Source organism: Artibeus jamaicensis, unplaced genomic scaffold, assembly GCF_021234435.1.
Source record: "Artibeus jamaicensis isolate MK-2021 breed Jamaican fruit bat unplaced genomic scaffold, CSHL_Jam_final contig_1028, whole genome shotgun sequence".
NCBI classification, from domain to species: Eukaryota; Metazoa; Chordata; class Mammalia; order Chiroptera; family Phyllostomidae; genus Artibeus; species Artibeus jamaicensis.
In genome coordinates this window covers 5373103-5393017 of record NW_026521201.1, presented here as the reverse complement: position 1 = coordinate 5393017, position 19915 = coordinate 5373103, and the positions used below count along the sequence as shown (strand labels likewise).

Below are 19915 nucleotides of genomic sequence, written 5' to 3'. Positions count from 1 at the left end.
GTCAGCAGATTTCTCAAAAGAGACCTTACAGGCAAGAAGGGGCTGCAAAGAGGTATTCCAAATCATGAAATCCAAAGACCTACAACCAAGACTGCTCTGTCCAGCAAAACTTTCATTTAGAATGGAAAGACAGATAAAGTGCTTCTCAGATAAGATCAAATTCAAGGAGTTCATCATCACCAAGCCCTTATTATATGAAATGTTAAAGGGACTTATCTAAGAAAAAGAAGATAAAAAAATATGAACAGTGAAAGGACAGCAAACTCACAGTTATTAACAACCACACCTAAAACGAAAGCAAACTAAAAGGACAGCTAGGTCAGGAGTGGAAACATAGAAATGAAGATCTCAAGGAGGGTTAGCAATAGGGGAGTGGGAGGAGGAGAAGGGGAAAAAAGGTACAGAAAATAAGTAGCATAGACAGTAGATAGAAAATAGATGGGGGGGGCAGGAATAGCATGGGAAATATAGACTCTAAAGAACTTGAGACACATGGTCATAAACTAAAGGGGGAGTAATGGTGGGGACGGGGGGGGGAGGGTGGAGGGGAATGAAGGGGGGAATAGAACTGTAATGGCATAATCAATAAAAAATAAATAAATAAATAAATAAAATAAAAAGTAGTAATTTTTAGTATAAGTATGTCCTGTGCTTAATTTGAGATAATATATATACTTATATACATATATAATATACATTAAGTAAAATTATATACATATGCACATATATGGTCTGTCCAGATGGTATCCAGGCATGTAATATGAAAAAGACATTTATTGAAGATACAAAATACAAGAAGCATTGTAGTTTGGACAATGACACCTCAGTTCCCTTCAAAGAAGGCATCTTGGGACCTCAGCCAGAAGTCCCAGGGCACCAAATCTGAGCTGTAAGGGGCGGGGGGGGGGGGGGGCGGCTGAATCACCTGGGTGATTTGGTATTTCACCAAAAAACTCTGCACTAGAATGATGCATGAGTGAGTACGTTGTCATGATGAAGCTGCCAATCACCAGCTGCCCACAGCTGCAGCCTTCTGAATCATCTGAATAGTTTCTATGGAGGAATGTTCACGCTTAATGCAAAATTTGATACAGATTCATTGCTCTACTCATTTAGTCATTTTGTATGCAACGGCCACATAGTACACACGCTCACTCAACTGCAACTACCTCCCCACACAGAGGACTAACACAGAGAAGTTGTCATCGTTCACGCATGCGCACTCTAGTCCACTCTCTTTGGCTGCCAGGTTACACTGATGTTGCGCAAACCATCCTCATTATATTAACAATCGCTAAAGTTTTTAGATATACCTCATATATTTGTGTAAGTATGTAAATTTTATCTGAAATTTAAATTAACTTTCTGTATTTTTCTCTGGCAACCCTAGAAAAAGAGGAGCCAAGAACTTTAAGACAAGCCCATGAACTCCAGGAGAGACTACTGCAGGACTTCTGGACTAATGCTTTCTTTATATATTTAACTTTCTAAAAATCTTGTTTTAAAAAATATCTAACTTTTTTTTGTGTGGTAACATAAACACAACAAAAAGTAACATTTTAACCATTGTTAAATGTACAGTTCAGTGGCATTAAGTACATTCATGCTGTTGTGCAACCACCACCTCCATCCATCTCTAGAACTTTTCCACCTCCTCAAACTAACATGCCAAAGAAAACCAGAGCTAATAAAAAAGAAAGAAAGAAAGAAAGAAAGAAAGAAAGAAAGAAAGAAAGAAAGAAAGAAAGAAAGAAAGAAAGAAAATCTGAACTGCACAAGCAGTTAAAGTGATGAAAATGGATTTTTGTCAGGACTTTGCAACAGGGTAAGACCTCAGTATAGAACTGGGGTCAATTATGAATACAGGATGGACAAGTGGGGATTTATAACCAAGAAAGGCGGTTTGTGGTCCTGGATGGAAAATTCCTAAGAGCTTAGGTTAATTTTTTGCTAAACTGACTTGAGAGGATTCTTGCTGAAGGCAGGCCAGGGTGACCAGATACCACCTGGGATATCTTGGGGATGAGGAATTTGGTCAGACAGGCAGGGTGAGGGATTCTCGCTACAATTCGGTGATGCAAGTAGAGGCCTCTCTGACTAAAGTTTGGTCAAACAGAGAGTCTCTGGTCAGAAACTGCACCCATTAAACAATAACTCATCCCATCCCAAATTGCTTCCCCGTCCCTGGCAACCGTCATTTTACTTTTGCCTCTATGAAATTGTCTCCTCTAGCTACCTTATATAAATGAACTCATACAGTATTTTTCCTTTTGTGTCTGACATATATTTGGTTTTTAAAGGGAGAAGGAACTAAGTGAATTCTATGGGGAGAACAGCCCACAGAAGTCGAGACGAGAAAAGGGAATGCTAAAAGACGTACTAAACAAGTCAAGTGCATCCGGCTTCAGGGGAGGAGTCTGTTTCCAATGCTGGTACTCAGGGTGGGGCACCGGAAGCACAACGGACTAAACAAGGGAGTCCCTGAGCGCAGGGCAGCTGATGTCCCAGGTCCGGGCAAGCGGGGAAGGCGGTGAGGGAACACCGGAGGGTGCCGAGCAGTTCGCAGCGGCTCCGAGTGAGGGTTCCGCGCGGGAGTCCAGAACTTGGGAGTCCAGCGAGCACCCAGAGGCAGAGCACAGAGAAACGGCGGCGCCAGGACCCGACAGCGAAGAGCAGCAATCGCGGGACGGGCAGAGCAGGTCACCCGTACCACTAGGACCGCGCTTCCGTGGGAAGGGCCACGTTAGGCCGGCGCCGGGTTATGGGGGCGGGGGGGCGGGCCTAGGCGGGGTTCCGGGGAGGGCCAGGCGCAGACCTCAGCTTCCGGGGGGCTGTGCGCGAGCCGGAGTTGCGGAAGGGACCGCACAGTTGACGCCCTGGTTGACTTCCGATTGTGCCGTTTGCGTTGCCGCCCACCAGTAAGACGGGTCTCCAGCCCTGTTGGTCCCGGGCTTTTCTCCCCGAGCGCTGGAGCCCTCCCTCAGCTCCGACCCTTCCCAGCAGGGAGATCAAGGCCCGGGCGCCGGTGGGCCCGGCTGGACCACCGAGATCAGAGCTGCAGGCCGCAGCCCTCAGCCCTCATTTCCTCTCGGCCCCTCCCCGAAACCCTCACGTGCCTTTCCGCTGTCGGGCTTGGCTCTGGTGAAGGACCTGGCTGCATTGACTCCTCAGATCTTTTGCAGCTCCCTACCCTGATTTCGGCGGATTAATGCTCTTACCTCCCTGGCCCCTCTTAGTTGATTCCATACTGCCGACAGAATAGGTTTTTGCCCTGGGATGTAGACATTGGAAGCTAGGTATTTGGGAGGGTTGGATTTCATGCACTTTCGAAATTATTAACAGCATTATGAGAGACGGGTATGGTGTAGATTCGTTTTTCTGAAAGCGTCTAGTTTTACCAGATTCTCTAAGGTAGTGCAGGTTGTTTAGAAATATGTGAGCTACATTACATATGTGATTTTGAAAGTAAAAAGAAACCAGTGAAATTAACTAAGTAATATATATATATTTTTTAAGTCAGTATAGGTAAAATATGATCATTTCAGCATGTAATCACTAGACATACAGTCGTGTCTGTCCGTCCGCCCCCCCCCTCCCTACTTAACCCTGGGTTCCCTTTTTGCCGTCTCAGTTAACCCGCGGTTGGGTCAACCGACTGTTTGAAAATATTAAAATGGAAAATTCGGGAAATAAATTTGCACCTCATTCTGAGGAGCATGATGAAATATCGTAGGTGTCCCACTCAGGCTCTGCCCTGCCTGGAATGTGCACTCTCCCTTTGCCCAGCATGTCCATGCTGTAGATGCTCCCCCACCCCTTTAATCACTTAAGAGCCCACCCGGTTATCAGATCAGCTGTCAAGGTATCGCAGTGCTTGATTTCAAGTAACCCTTATTTTGCTTAATAACGGCGCCAAAGCCATTCACATTAACTTTTACTGTAGTATCTTGTTATAATTGTTGTTAATATCTTACTGTGCCTAATTTATAAGTCAGACTTTATCATAGGTGTGTGTGTATATATATGTGTGTGTGTGTGTGTGTGTATGTGTATGCAGGTTTCAGTACTGTTTGAGCCTTTAGGCACCCACTGTAAGGGGGGGTCTTGGAACATATTCCCACCCCAACCCCCCCACTGCCCACCCCATTGAATAAGGATTGTAAGAAATCTTAAGACATTCTTTTTTCCTATTAAGTCTTTGAAATTTGATGTATATTTTATACTTCTGCTACATCTCAACTCAGAGTAACCACATTTCAGAAATGCTCAGTAGCTATAAGTAGCTAGTAGCTCCCGTTTTGGATAGCACAAGTGGAAGGAGATTAGTCCAAACTCCTTATCATGGTATTTAGTGAGTTTACAATCTGACCCTTATCTTTGTTTTTCCTGCTACTTGCCCAAGGATAGTTATACCCTTACCATTCAAGACCACTTGCCATTACCCTATAAATCTTTGTTCAGCTCTTGCTTCTACCTGGAATGCTCTCCCTGGGCCTATTAGGAAGGTTCAGCTTTTGCTAAGAGGCTCTTCCTGAGTCAACTAACCTGAGGAGGGGTTTATTACACCTTCCTAAGATTTCCCTACTACTGTATACATGGCTGGATTAGAGCAGTTATTACATGCTGTTTAATTGTTCTTGAGGCTGTCTCTTTGGCTATTACAGTTTCCTCTTCATCTTTGTTGTAATGGTAGGCACCTAATAGTTGACCAGTAGATGTTTGCAGACAGAATGAGTACACAACCAACCAGTCATACTCACTCTCTTCGTTTCATTCTCTTCATTCTTTTTTTTTTTTAATCCTCACTTGAGGACATTTTTTTCATCCCTTCAGAGATGGAGGAAGGGAGAGAGAAAGAAAGAAACATTGATGCAAGAGAAACATCAGTTGGTTGCCATCTTGTAAGTGCCCCAACCGGGGATCAAACCCATGACCTTTCGGTTATAGGATGATGCTCCAACCAACTGAGCCACCCCAGCCAGGCCAGTCTCTTCATTCTCGAATGGATCTGTTACTTCTTTATCCGGGAGATTTGTGCCTGAATGACCACCTTGTATGAGTGTACATACACACACGGATGCGGATTCAAGGCAGGTTCAGGTCTGAGAAACTGAAGATGCCACTGCTGGAAAACAAGTTGGAAGGCCAGACAGTCGTCTGAGATGACCAAAAGTGCTGGCCTGAGAAGGGCAGGAGAGGACAAGTGGGATAGAAGGGAAGGCTGGGAATGCTTGCAGAAAGAGCAGAGAAGTAAGCATACCTGCTTGAAGATGTTGGTGCAGTACATTGGGAATAACCACTTAGAGAGCAGTGCCACTTTCAATCTGTAGAATGGGAAATAGAATCAGATATTCAGAGAAGGCAAGCAACCTACACAGGATCACACAGCAGTTAAGCTCAAATGAAGTCTCCTCAGCCCTCCCTGCCATACTTAACATGGACATAGTGACAGGCCTGATTAATGTCTTCTTCACCATCTTCTACCAAGAGGCTGCGATTAGGCCTATTTATAGGGGCCTGGTACCTTAATATTCTGCCTGGTGCATCTCTTGCCAATCAAATCAGTGTGTTCTACAGTGTGATTGCTGCTTTAGTGGCACTAGGGAGTGGAGTTAATTAAACTCAGTATAAATAGACTCTGCCCTGTCTTACAATTTGAAGGAGTGTTCTTCCTGTTTTCCTGCCCCCACATGCCCCTTCTTCCTCCTGGACCCCTTTAGCTCTAGCCTGGGTGAGCAGTGCCAAAACACCTGTACCTAGAGTCATTAGCCACACTGCCTGTCCTATCTCAGGAGCAGGTCCTGAGTTCCTCATAGGGCAAAGTGAGTAGAATCCAGGAGTCCACATTCTCTGGTTTTCCAGACCTGGGTATCATTGAGCAGTTAAGTGAGGCATTTTTTTTCACTGTGCAGCAAAGGATTCTTTCTTGTTCATTTGGCTTAGGAGGTTGGAATGAAGTAACATAATGAGGGTACCTAGCAGGGTCCCAAGCACCTAATAGGGATAATCATTGTTGTAGCTTCTTTGAATCTTTCTCATCAACCTCTGTTGTCCCTACAAATTTCACTCCTTCATTCACTCACTAAGCAGCAGAAGACCAGCTTCTGTAGGCTCCTGGCCTCCTGTCAATGCTATATCCCTACCTGCACAGGCTGAGCCTGTGGTGGACAGTTGGGTGAGGGGCTGGGCTCTCTTTTCTTGTTACCTTAAGGCACTGGGGTAGGTGTGGCTCTGATGCTCTGGTTCCACCCACAGGCACCATGACTCCTGTGAGGACCCAGCACTCATTAGCAGGTCAGACCTACACAGTGCCCCTCATCCAGCCAGACCTGCGGCGAGAGGAGGCCATTCAGCAGATAGCGGATGCTCTGCAGTACCTACAGAAGGTCTCCGGAGACATCTTTAGCAGGTGGGTGCTGCTGGCCATCCCCACCTGATCCGGGGCTTCTCCCTGCCCTGGGAGTCATCTCTCCATTCCCAGTAAGGCACCCTCTAGAACCAGGCCTCTGGTAATTCTTGGGCACAGGGGAGCAAGGGACAGTTGGCTTCCCTGTGCCCAAGAGACCCAGCTTAGAAGTTTTTTCTCACAAGAGCTGCCTCCTGTCCCACTTAGATCCCTGGGTTCCCTGTGGCCCCCACCAGCCCTGGTGATGGTACTGCTCTTGTAACTCCTCCTCACACTGGGGGTCCTGTTTCTTCACTTATTCCTGCAGTTAGCAAATATGTATTCAGTACTTCTTGTGTGCTGCTCTGCTTTATTACAGCAGTGAATAAGGTAGCGTCGCTGTCCAACTAGAGGATATACTGTGGCAGGAGAGATAGGCTGTAATTAATCAATTGCATGTTAGTTTATAATTACAATTGTGATAAGACCTATTTTTAAATGATTTTATAATAACTAGTATTTATATAGCATTAACCATGGACCACCATTGATCTGAAATACACTAATTTATATAGCCCTCACAACAACTTTATGAGCAGCTGCTGTTCTTATCTCCATTTTATAGATGAGAAAACTGAGGCACAGAATAGCTCAGTTCTGCCGAAGTGGCAGAGCTGGGGGTAACACCGGGTATTGTGGCTCTAGACTCTGGAGCTTTTAATGTCTTTCTATAAAGGGAAGGGGAGGGGAGGCCTGACTCGGTCTGGGGGGATCAGAGGAGGCATATGTAGGGGAAAGATTTGTGGTAAAATCTGAAGGATGAGTGAGAATTATTGTGAATGGGTGGGTTGGAAAGAAGAATGTTCCAAAAAGAAAGAAGAACATGAGTTGAAGCCCTGAGGTGGGCCAGACCTGAATGGAAGCCAGTGTGGCTGGGGCAGGGAAAATGAGGAGAGCTGGAGTAGAGGTAGGGCCTTGGAGGTCATTGTGGATTTTGAGTTGGTGAGTGGCAGCTTTTTGTTATCGCCAGCGCTAATCTAGCACAGTCCTTGGGCTAGACTGATTTTTCATTCAATGTTTATTTAATTTGAGTGAGCTGTGTTTGCTGTTTCCTTGCAAAGATCCCACCCTTTATCCTGTCTTTCTGTGGCCATGAGCAGCCTGGGATGGGCTTAGATCCTCTTCCTGGGTGCCCACGTCATGCCTCACATAGGAACCCTTTATCCCACCCCATGTAAGGTATTTCACTACCTGACTCAGGTTCATCTCATGGTTCAAGTCATTCCCCACCCCACCCCTGCTTGCACCACAGTCCAGGGATCCCCTTCTGCATCACTAGGCAACCTCCTTTTCCTGAAGCCTCCCTCAGTGGGAGCAGAAAATAGGGTCACTGTCTCCAGTTGGACTTGGTATAAATACCAGATCCTCTCAACTCTTCTGCCTGTTACCTTCCCACTGACATACCTGCCTGCCCCAAGTCTGTCCAAACTATCAATGTAACCAGTGGGTGGTACCCAAGTGTTCAGGGGGTTGACTCTGGAACAGATGCCTGGGCTCCACCTGGCCCCCTCCTTTGCTTGCTCTGTAACTTTGGGAAGGTTCTTTAACCTCTCTAAACCTCAATGTTCTCATCTGTGATATGGTGACAATAATGATACCTTCCTCATAGAATTGTTGTAAAGATTAAATGAATTGATAGTTGCAAAGGAATTCCAGTGCCATGTAATTACTAAGCATGCAATAAATGTTCACTCTTAATATCATCTCTGCTCATGTACTGCCTACGGTGGTCCTCCTTTAACCTGCTATCAGTTGTTATAGAAAGGGTTAGGTGCCCCTTTTGTGCTTATTTTTTGTGTTAAATATGCCCAAGGAACAAATAAGCAAGAGAACACAGGCCTTTAAGAGCTGTCAGTTCCAGATTATGGCCACTCTATGCCCAGTGATTGAAATGGACAGGAAAAACAATCCACCAGAAATATTTGTGCCTCCTCACCAGGATTGTGACTATATGCTTGCCTTTCTCCAAGGAGAGCTTTGGAGCTTTAGCATGCCTCAGTCTCCCTTCCTGGTATTTGGCACCTGTAGACTGTTTCATGGGATGAGGAGAGGGCAGGAAAGCCATCTCTGGGGCAGGGATGAGTTGGTTGAGCATGGGTATGGGCCCTCCAAGTGTGTGAAGAAGAGGAGGATGCCGCTCAGGAGTCTTCAGAACCAGGCTCCAGGTCACCCCATTGGCCTCCCACCATGTATCCAATTGCTGGCCCCTGAGAGACATTGAACATGTGTAGGGCATGGTTGTGGAGCAGAAGAGCAGCAGGTCTTGGTTGTTTCTTAATTGCATAGCTTGACCTGTGTGGACCTCTTAGGATCTAGAGAAGAGAGAAACAAGTAAAAATTGATGGCATATTTATCCATCAGAACTCCCCAAACCAATTTAAGCAAAAACTAACCAATCAGTAGAGCGGGCTTTGGAGCTGAAGGGTGTAAATTATGTCATCGAGACCTGGTTTTACTTTCACTACCTTCCAGCTCTCTGCCTCTGGGTTGGCCCTTTTCCCAGACAGGCCTTGCTTTTGGGTGGCAAGGTCACATCAGTAGGGTCTGAGCTCCTAGGTTCAAGTTACATTCCGGCATTTCCTCAGAAGTTCCACTCGCCCATTGGTTTGTCTGGGTTCTCATGTCTGTGCCAGAGCCAGTTGCTGGGGCAGGAGAGGCATGACATACTGACTGGCTCAGATCTTGGTCCCTTGCATTATCAGAAGCCCCGGGCTTAGCCCCACCTGAAGTCCAGGGACTGCGTGTGTGGAAGTGGTGAAAACAGGGACTGTTACTTGAATAAGGAAGAAGTAAGTAGATGGTAGCAAGAAGAACCACATGCCTCCTGCATGTGACCAGGGAAGGCCTTCTGAAGGACAGGGGCATGAACTAAGCCATGGGAGGAACAGGCTGTGGTTAGGCAGGACTGGGAAAGTGGGTCTGCAGGCCATTTGGTGGAGTCTGGAAATGTGTGCCAAAGGCTTAGAGGCCGGACTGTGGAGCGTGGTGTGTGTCAGAGTGTGGTATTTCCCGGCTCCCAGAGTATAGACATTGCCGTCTGTCCCATCCATACATTCAGCTTCCCACTGCAGAAGAGAACAGGGTGTGAAGAGTCAACTTGCCATGCGTCTGTGCGTCTTACTTCCCCCTCCGATCACGCGCCCTCGGGAGCTTGCTTCTGGCTTCTCTGTTCTGCGGCGCTGTGGCAGTGCTCCATGGCAGAGGAGTGGGAGAGAGGGAGGTGGGTGAGTGAAAAGTTGGGATAAGTCAGGACCCATGGGGACTTCTCTGAATAAGGCAGAGCTTGATCCAGGAGTTTCAGGGAGGCTGGATAGGTGCTTGAGCAGAGACATGGTGGGACAAAAGAGTTTTGGGGAGGTTCAAGAGGGCTTTTCATCCTCGTGGGCTTTTGTGGTGGGGATAAGACCCCAGCTTAAAAATCTCTCCCGTTAAATGTGTTCCTTCTGCTTGTAAACCTTGCAAAGAAGAGACACTTTTTTTAAAAAAATTATTTTTAGAGAGAGAGGAAGGAAAGGAGAAAAGGAAACACCAATGTGTGGTTGCCTCTCTTGTGCCCCCTACTGGGGACCTGGCCACAACCCAGGCATGTGCCCTGACTGGGAATAGAACCAGCAACCCTTTGGTTTGCAGGCTAGCACTCACCACTGAGCCACACCAGCCAGGGCTGGATACTTTTCATCTCTCCTCCCATTTTAGGCCCAGCCAGGCCTGGGCCCGTTGGCCCCACTGGACCTTGTGCCCAGTTCTGCAGGTCTGCAGGTAAGTGAGCTCATGGAAAATTAGCATTCCAATCTGGTGTTCATTCCTTCCTCCTATTCTGCCGCATTGGGAGCTGTGCAGAGTGGAAAGAATGACAAGTACCTCTCAGGCTTCTCCTGAGGTCTCCTTCCTTCCCCTGGCTTCTCTTCCTGCCTAGCAGATCTCTCTAGTCCTCACCTGCCCTCATCTTCACCTGAGAGAAGCCAGGCTCAACATATCTGCCCAGAGATGTCACCTGTTTCACTAGACTTAGACGAGGCAGAGGGCGTGGCAGTGGCAAAGGGAGAGGAGCTGTACAGGTTCCACAAGTGGAAGTTGGGATGCTGTCACTCACCATTCCTGTCAGCCCCATTCTTCCCTTTCTCCTCCCTTTCTCTCTACTGATTAGCACCTGGTGGCTCCCAAGGTTAGGAAGCACTCAGTCAGCTGCCTGCATAATTAGCAGATCATTCTTAATTATCCCTATGAGTGGAGAAGATAAAGATGAAGGCAAGAGCCCAGATTCAGGGTGTGCTGTGCCTGGGGACAGGACAGGCCAGGGGAGGAGAAGCAGCAGTTATGGGCAGGAAGAGGGTGCTTCCTCCCTTCCCACAGCCTCTGCAGACGCTGATCTGATTGTGAGGAGCTGCAGCAGCACTGCAGAGGGCCTGCTGGACTTTACAGGAAGGGGATGGAGAGTCAGGAGGTGGAGGGACAGGGCACCCAAGTGCTGCCCTGGCCAACCTGTCCCTCTCCTGCTGTCATACCAGGAGGAAAGTAGTCCCTAGATGCCTCCAGGAATGCCTCCCACCGCAGCCAGGGAGCTGCTTACTGTTGTTCTCCCTCCCCTCCACCCTCCAGAGAATTCTCTTGCAAAGTGCCCATTGCAGCCTGGAATTTTCCTTCTCTGTGTAAACCTCTTCCGGCTTTCCCCTGAATGCCTAGAGTCCCTCACCTCTCCCTCCACTTCATGGGTACTGATAGCAGATGGTACCCACAAACTTAGCGTATGTTGGCTGGTACAGAACACTTGACACATATTCACTCATTTTTAACCTTTACAGTAATCCCATGATGTAGAAATTCCTATTCCCACTTTTTAAGTGGGAACACCTATTCCCACTGAAGAAGCTGAGGCCTAGGCCAATTAAGTAACTTGTCCAAGGTCACTCTGCCTCTAAACAGATGTTAACCCAGGTATGTAGGGCATTGTAGTTATTTATCTCCCCAGTAAAATGGAATCTCCTTGAGAGCAGATGTGTGTTACCTGATTCATCTCTGGTCCAGGCTCTGAGCAAACTGACTGAGCCGGTTCTGTCCCCATTGCTGACGGGGGCAGCCCTTCCCTCTGCTGGGGTCTGAGCAACATGTTACAGGGACATGGCTTCTGTGATGAACTTGGAAACTTACCTATTTTGAAGCTGGCTGCCAAGCCAAGGGGCTCTAGATCAGGAGTGGCAAACAATTGCCCTTTTGCCACCATGTCCGGCCCTTGTGGTAGGCATTGCTAATTCATTGTTGCAGTCAGTTCCAGCCCCTTTGCGGCCTAACAGTCCTTCCTAGCACAGCCTGCCAAACAGTCACTGTCAGTCAGCAGAGATGCCATGTGGACTGAAAGCTTTCTCATCTGGGGCCTGTACTCTTCTGAGCACCGTGGTGCATCACATAAGAGATTGGACTGTCTACAAGCTTTGTCAAGAGACTAGCCATTACTTACACTTACAGATTTTTGGATAAGAAAAGAACCCTGGAAATCCTGTCTTCCATTCCCCCGCCCCACACGGGCATTTCCCTTGAAGCATTCCTGATTGGTGGTCATGCAGCTGGAATCAGATTGCTTTGCAAAGCTCTGCAGCCCTTTGCGAGAGTTCTTATGCAGAACCAAGTTCTGCTTTCTTGTAACTCCCCCCACAGGTCCTTATGCTGCCCTCTGTCTGGGGTGACAGAAGAAGCCTGATTGTTTTCCACCTGGCGGGACTAGTGGTATTTTTGATATTTGGAGGGAATTATCATATTCTCTAAGCTACCTCGTCTGTAGCCAGACATCCTTCGGTTACAGGAGTTTCTCACTCATCACCATCCTCATTACCCTCCTTTGGACGACGTTCATTAACTTGTCACTTTCTATTCAGCCAGTGTTTATTATGTGTCAGCTACTGTCCCAGGTGCTAGAGATACAGCACTGAGAAAGGGAACCGTCTCGGATGGAATTGAGTCTCTTCCAATGTAGACCCGGTTTGAAGGAGATGGGGATGAGTTGGTGCCTGGCACAGGTTAAGTTCGTGGATGCAGGGCGCTGTTTCCCCTCTGGTGTTTCTGAGAGAGTGGATGCTCCCTGTTTATTGAAGAAGGTAGAAGAGGAACCAAGAGCTGTCTGTCATAAGATTGTAGTTCCTTTTTAAGCTACTTAACATGCTTTTAGCTCACCCTGAATTTATACTTAACCAAACCTCAGGTCTTTCTCCCCCTGAACTACTGCTCAAACTCCCCCTTCTGTCTTTGTGTGCTTGACTTTCTAACCTAAATGCTTGGCTGCACATTCACTTCTGGTCAGTTTTATCTTGTTGGTTGTGTTTCATTCCTTTGGCCTCAGGATTATTTGAGTCTTGATTCCTTCCTGCAGACCATATTTGACCCTCCCCCATTTGATAGCTCTAGTTTGCTGATCAGGTGGTGAGGGCACCAGATGGGGCCCTGCCACGGACCTTTGTGTAAGGCTAAAGTCAGTCCAGTTTTCAGCAGTGCCTTACAGAGTGTTGCTCATCTGGCCCTGATTTTCCTACATGGACTCCTCCAATCCCACAGCCTGATCTGTCCACAGAATTTTCTGAGAAGTCGTCAGAATCCTTGCTGAGTCCAGATGCACTGTGTTTGAAGTTCTCTTCTGACACGCCAGTCTGGTGACCCTGTGAGGGAAAGACATGCCGTGCATTGGGAACAGTACTGGCCCCTGGTACCTGCTTCTTCCTTTCTAAGTGTGTATAGACCCTCTGTTTAATAATCCATTCTGGAAATTTGCCAGGGTTCATTGTTAAGCTGGTTGTTTATGATTTTAAGAAATGAGCCCTTCTCTCCTTAATGGAAGAACCAAAACAGAGCAGCCTTTGCCTGTGTCCAGGTTTGATGTCCCTCCCTCTCCACATCGGCTTTGAGTGGAATGCTTATGCAACCACAGGGGTTGCTTCAGTGCCCAGGGCCAGAGTGGCAGAGTGGAAACCAGAGGGCAGAGTGGGAACAGCTTGTGGCCGAGTACCACTTCCCTGTGGGTGGAGACCTTTCTTCCTGCCAGGAAACATGGAGCTCGTGCTGGAACAGATGAGTAGTTCTGTGTTCTGTTGGAAGGAAACTACCCTCTTGTTCTTTCTCTGCATTGCTGCCTGACTCAGACCAGTCTGTCAAGAAAAACTAAGCTGCTTTGGGGGCCTGCTTGCACCCCAGCACCCATCTCCTTTTCCACCTCTGGCACATGAGAAGTGGGAGTAATAGAGAGTCTTCATCAGGATGGAAGCCCCTAGGTTGTGAAATTAGCTGATGGGTGGGGACCAAAACCAGGTAGAGTGGTGAAGATGATTTAGGAAGGTTGGGCCAGAGTAGACTGTCCATTTCAACCTTTAGAGAAATCTCAGCGTCCCCTGGCCCTGCAGTCCCTCCCTTCCCCCTCCCACCCCCCGCAGAGGCAACAGCCCCTCTGCCAGCCCCTCTGCCCCTGGCATATCTTCCCACCTGCCCCCAGGCACTCGGCTTACAACACTGCCTCATTTCCCCTGCCTCTCGTGTGTGCTCGCTCCTGCCAGGTGAATGCAGAGATGTGACTGCTCTGAATGTGGGATGTGGTGGTTGTGGGCAGGAACTAGTGTTCTTGTAAGTGGGAGAGCTTTTGAGGGAGGATGGACTGGCACACAAGAGAGTTAAGGCTGTGATGAGAAGCCCCTTGCTATTGCTGAGTAAGGTGGGGTCAGCGTAAGTGAGGCTTGTCTGCATTTATGTTTAGGTCACATGAGTGTTAGTCTTCGGTAACCGCAGAGGGGCCTGTACAGGTGCCAGGCGCTGATCTAGTCACTGGGAATACACAGGGAACAAAACAGGAGTCCTCAGTCCCCTGGAGCACATGTAGGCAAGAGACACATAATGTCAAGTGGCACTATGTGAAAGTAAAGCTGGGTGGGGATTGGAAAGTGGTGGGTACATGTTCAGATTTGAGGTCAGGAAGGCTTCAGCCAGGGCAGGGTTCCGTGAAGTGAGGGAGCGAGCCACATGAATGTCTGGGGGGGCAACATTCCATCTGATGCAAACACCATATGACAAATGCAAGTTTGGCATATTCGGGGAAAGCAGGACAGAGTATTGCGGCAGCTGACTGATCAGGGTAGGAAAGCAGGGGTGGAAACCTGTGAGCAGCCAGGCCACAACCATGAGACCCTTGGTCAGGACCTGGTATGTATTTACATGAGCCATTTGCCCTGTGGCAGGGCAGTCCCTCCTGAATGGGTCCAGGACTTGAATTTAGGTCCAGCCTTGCCTGTCACTCAGCCTTGCTGAACTTCGGTTTCCTTGTCTGTAAGTAGGTGAATGTGTCCATTTTAGTCATGATGATTCTGACTCTGTCTGCCCCAGCTCGAGGCTATAAACTCTAGGGGGCAAAAACCATGTCCCTTCAGGCACCAACTTGGGGCCAGGGTAATTACCCACCCCTACCTAGAGCTTCAAGGAACTTAGTACAGTGCATTCCTAGATCCTTCCGTTCAGATAACCCTTGAGAGGTCACCCAGGCAGTTTCAAGATTGACCCTAACAAGCAGGTAATATTGTTTTTTAAGAACCCTGGCTCAAGTCCCTGGTTTTTTACAGGTTTGCCGTTAGAAGCAGGAGGTGTGCAGGAGGCTACAGTGGCTTGAGGAGCAGCCCTCAGCTCCTGTAATCTTTTCCCTGGCAGGATCTCCCAGCGAGTAGAGCTGAGCCGGAGCCAGCTGCAGACCATTAGGGACAGGGTCTCCTTGGCCCAGGCCAAGATTGAGAAGATCAAGGGCAGCAAGAAGGCCATCAAGGTAGCTCATGCATCCCTGTGGCTGGTGGGCATTCGTAAATTTCCCGTTCTCTGCCATATCCCTGTGCCTCTGAGGTTGTCTGAGTCCCTACCTGTCCTCTCCAGCCATACCTCAAGCTTCCTTCCTTCTCAGAAAGAATGTCCCCATCCCAACCGTAGTCTCTCTGGCACTTTTTGGGGCCCCCGAAAAAGTAATGTCAGACTCTCCATGTGTCCACAGGTGTTCTCCAGTGCCAAGTACCCAGCTCCCGAGCACCTGCAGGAGTATAGTTCCATCTTCATGGGTGCCCAGGACTTTGGCCCGCAGAGACGCCCCCACCACAGAATTCAGAGCAAACACCGCCCCCTGGATGAGCGGACCCTGCAGGTCTGCTGGGCACATGCAGCTCACACACTGCATGGGGTGACTAGTGGCAGCACTGAATGTGGGGGAGGAACTAAGGGCCACCATAGGGTACTGTTCCCCCAAGAGGATTCTGATGAGATGGGGTGGAGGTTGTTGGTCTGGCCCTGAAACCTCCATCGTTCTGTTGTATTCCACACCCGCCCCCCAGGAGAAGCTGAAATACTTCCCTGTGTGTGCGAACACCAAGGTAGAACCTGACGATGAGGCTGAAGAAGGGCTTGGGGGTCTTCCCAGCAACATCAACTCCGTCAGCTCCTTGCTGCTCTTCAACACTACAGAGAACCTGTATGGCCAGAAGTGGGGCTAGGAAGAGGTGGTGGGAGGCCTGGCTGGCTTAGGGGGGCACTCAGGGGCACCAGACTCAAGTGCAGCAGAAGTCTGCAGCCCATAGAGCCAGGACCAGTTTGCTTTGCCTTGTAAGGCCTGGGAATCCATGGTACAAACTATCTGTGGCTTTTGGTGAAGTGGGAAAAGATCAGGACCGTGGGCCTAAAACAGATGACTGATTGCCTGAACTCCACCCCACCTCTGCAGGTACAAAAAGTATGTCTTCCTGGACCCCCTGGCTGGTGCTGTAACAAAGACCCATGTGATGCTGGGTGCAGAGACAGAGGAGAAGCTATTTGATGCCCCTTTGTCCATCAGCAAAAGAGAGCAGCTGGAGCAACAGGTAGCCATAGATGATGCTTTGGTGGGAGGGGGTACAGCTGGGTGAGGAGATGGGGTCCTGCCAGCCCTGCCAGGGTTTTCTAGGTGAGGGGCCTGTTGAGCCCTTCATACGATCCGGGCCCTACTGACTGGTCCAAGGTCAAACAGCAGCCCCCAGCTCACATACCCCCACTTACACCTGCAGATTCCAGAGAACTACTTCTACGTGCCTGACCTGGGCCAGGTGCCTGAGATTGACGTGCCATGCCAGCTGCCTGACCTGCCAGGCATCGCTGACGACCTCATGTACAATGCTGATCTGGGCCCTGGCATTGCCCCCTCTGCCCCTGGCACCATTCCAGAGCTGCCTGCCTTCCCCACGGAGGTGGCTGAGCCTTTCCAGCCAGGTGAGCGAGAGCCAGGAATGAGAGTTGGGCAGCTTTCTTCCTAGGCACCTCACATTTCTCACACTTGTTTCAGACCTAGAAGATGGGGTGCTAACAGCACCTCCACCACCACCACCCCCACTGCCACCTCCCCCGGCTCCAGCAGTGCTGGTTAGTGCTCCGCCGCCCCCGCCCCCACCGCAGACCATGGCCTCTCCAGGTCACGATGCCCAGGAGGCTGAGAGCAGCTCATCTCCTTTAGGAGCACCAGCAGGCACGTGGATGCATGTGGGGGTGGGGGGTAGGGCACTCTCTTTGAGGGTGCCTCCAAATTTCTGGATCCCTGAAGGATTTTCTTTAGTTTGGTTAAGTGGCCATAAATTCTACAGTTGCAGGATAGTTCTAATTTTAGATGAACCTAATGTTCCATTGGATTCATTAATAGTGGTTTTCAAACTGTGTCCATAGAGCTCTGGAATTCTATGCTTCAGGATGGAGGGTGCCTGGGCAGATGGGGCTTGTGGGTCCCCCACTTACACCAATGGAAAAAGAGGGGCTGCTAAAATCATTGAAAACTACAGGACAAAATATCCATGGGTTCCTTAAATTGCAAAATTGCAGTTTTAATATATGTCCCAGTCACCTCCCCCATGCAGAAGTAGCACAAAAATTCCTTGTTGGATCACGTGTCACAATTCGATGTTCAGCATATCAGAAACTCTCAGGGCCCCTCTGCAGGTGGCAGCTAGTCTGGGCAGGGATCAGAAAGGGTCCTGGGCTCCTGGACACGGGACTTCCTGAGCTCAGACGGATGCAGTCAGCATCCGGCTTCCTCTTCACGGAGAGCCCCTCCTCACAGCCAGGCTGCGGACGGCTCCTCGGGACCCCCAGAACTTCACACTGGGCAGGGCTGCCCCACAGCCTAGCCCTGCCTGAGCAGCCTTCCTTCCCACCCCCACCTCCAGTCCAGGGAGCTCCCAAGGAAGTGGTGGACCCCTCCAGTGGCCGGGCCACTCTGTTGGAGTCCATCCGCCAGGCTGGGGGCATCGGCAAGGCCAAGCTCCGCAGCGTCAAGGAGCGCAAGCTAGAGAAGAAGAAACAGAAGCAGCAGGAGCAAGGTGAGAGGACCCTGCTGCACCCACTCTAGGAGGGCTCTGAGAAAAGGGCCACCTTTTCCAACCACCACCAGACTCCAACAGGGTGCTCCTTGCCACCCACATGTCGAAAGACCAGCCCCCTGCTGTCCCCTGAGTGAGTGCTGGAAACCCTGGGTGGCCACCCTGACATCCTCGTCTCTGCTGCCTGGGCAGTGGGTTCCTGCTGGGTTTCGGAGCCTGCTGAGCAGAACTTTCCTCTCTACACTGATAGGCGACAGAGCCTCATCCAGCTCCAAGTATAAGAGAGAATCTTCTCATACTCTGCCAGTTATCCAAGGAATGATCAGGACCTGAGATATTTGAGAAACAGAGGACCTGAAGGGGTGGCTCAGTCTTGGTTCTCTAAGCCCCTTGGGGCTACAGATTTCTTCCACTGGGATGCTGGCAAGAATATGACACCTGGGCGTGAAGCAGCAGTCCTGCACTTGAGTCCCAGCTTGGCTTCTGAGCTTTGCACTGTGACCTGGGCAAACTGCATGACACTCTGGGCTGCTCGTTGGTGCCCTTTGTCTCACAGGGTGGCTATGCTGGTGTTACTCAAATGTTAACCATTTTCTTATCAGTGCCCTGGTGCTGGATCCACTTACAGAGTGAAGCTCCAGGAGCCAGTGGTTACCTGGTGGCTGTGGAGAGGGCTGGGTGTGTCAGTGATGAAGAAAAAGAGGACAAATGTGACCGAACCCTGAGGTTGTCACCCAAGAGCAGGTTTCATACGTGGTCCCTTACTCACTGGTGGTTTTTCCTGTTGCAGTGAGGGCCACAGGCCAAGGTGGGGACCTGATGTCGGATCTCTTTAACAAGCTGGCCATGAGGCGCAAAGGTAGGAAGCGGGGCACCGCTGCCTTCCAGGGACTTGGGGTATTGGTGCATCATGTATACTCTGCCTTTTCTTGTTTCTAAGTCTCCAGGGGCTTCTGAGTCGCTAGGGACTTGGTGACCTGGTGTTGCAAAGCACCCCCCTCACCCTCCACCTCTTTCCTTCCAGGCATCTCTGGGAAAGGTCCTGGGACCGGGGCCAGTGAGGGGCCAGGAGGAGCCTTCGCTCGAATGTCAGACTCCATCCCGCCTCTGCCTCCTCCACAGCAGACACCTGGAGAGGAGGACCAAGATGACTGGGAATCCTAGGGGTTCAGCGGCTCCTTCTTCTCCCCAAACCCAGGCTATAGCTCTTTCCCTCACATGGGAAGAGCTGGGATGGGCTCCTTGGCCTGCAGGTGTCTCAGTCCCTGCTGCCCTTGGAGGGATGGGGATCTTGGAGGACTTCCAGGGCTGTGGCTGGCCCTCTTCAGGAAGCAGGGAGGCTGGCTCCTGAGGGGTGGGGGAGGGGGCCCTGGCTCCATGCCTGTGCTCCACCCACCTCCTTCACTGGTGTGCTCTGCTCCTCCCTGAGACTGAGATACAGCAGTGCACAAATCAATAAAGAAGTAGAAAGCAGAAATGCGCATCAACTGACAGTGCACTTTTCTTTTTTTTTTTTTTTTTTTTTTAAGATTTTATTTAGTTATCTTTAGAGGGAAAGGGAAGGAGAGAGGGAGAGAAACATCAATGTATGGCTGCCTTTCGTGCGTCCCCTGCTGGGAATTGGCCTGCAGGGAACTGGCGTGCAACCCAGGAATGTGCCCTGACCGGGAATCGAACCGCGATTTTCTGGTTCGCAGGCCCGTGCTCAATCCACTGAGCTACACCAGCCAGGGCCTGACAGTGCACTTTTAATTAAGGAACTACAGCCGAGTAGAGCACAAACGTCTCCAAGCCAGGGCCTCTCCTCCTGCTCCCCCTGGTCTCAGGCAATGAGGCAGGGTACGGAGGGGACCAAGGCCCCTTTCTCTGGGGTCAGGCAGAGAAAAGGTGTAGTGAACAGGGGCAGCTCCAGGGGCAGTTGTTGCAAATGGGGGAGGGATATTCTCACAGGAAAAATTGCCTGGCCGACAGACATAGAGTATCTAAAAGCAGTCATGCTGAGAGCCTAATGGCCCTTGGTGTAATTGATGATGTCAGGGGAAGAGGTGTCTCAGGGTCTGCCTGTGTGGCTGAGAGGGGGAGAGGTGCTACTGAGTTGCAAGACCTGGTGCTCATCCAGGGGGATAAGGAT

General features: G+C 49.7%; 1 protein-coding gene across 5 annotated transcripts; it reads left to right on the top strand.

The window, feature by feature from the left end:
• The first annotated feature begins 2479 nt into the window (after positions 1 to 2479).
• WASHC1 (WASH complex subunit 1) lies at positions 2480 to 19277 on the top strand. 5 transcript variants are annotated; one of them, XM_037133923.2, is made up of 12 exons: positions 2482 to 2699; positions 6256 to 6409; positions 10142 to 10204; positions 15116 to 15227; positions 15447 to 15593; positions 15781 to 15917; positions 16167 to 16302; positions 16486 to 16687; positions 16761 to 16940; positions 17632 to 17784; positions 18575 to 18643; positions 18809 to 19277. In XM_037133923.2, exons 2-12 carry the CDS (start codon positions 6261 to 6263, stop codon positions 18946 to 18948), a joined length of 1488 nt encoding a protein of 495 aa, XP_036989818.2. In that variant the 5' UTR covers positions 2482 to 2699; positions 6256 to 6260; the 3' UTR covers positions 18949 to 19277. The 5 variants fall into 5 exon arrangements, with proteins under 5 accessions (XP_053518382.1, XP_036989818.2, XP_036989819.2 ...); XM_053662406.1 differs by lacking the exon at positions 2482 to 2699 and adding an exon at positions 2807 to 2918; XM_053662407.1 differs by lacking the exon at positions 15447 to 15593 and having other exon boundaries at positions 2480 to 2699.
• The last annotated feature ends 638 nt before the right edge of the window (positions 19278 to 19915 follow it).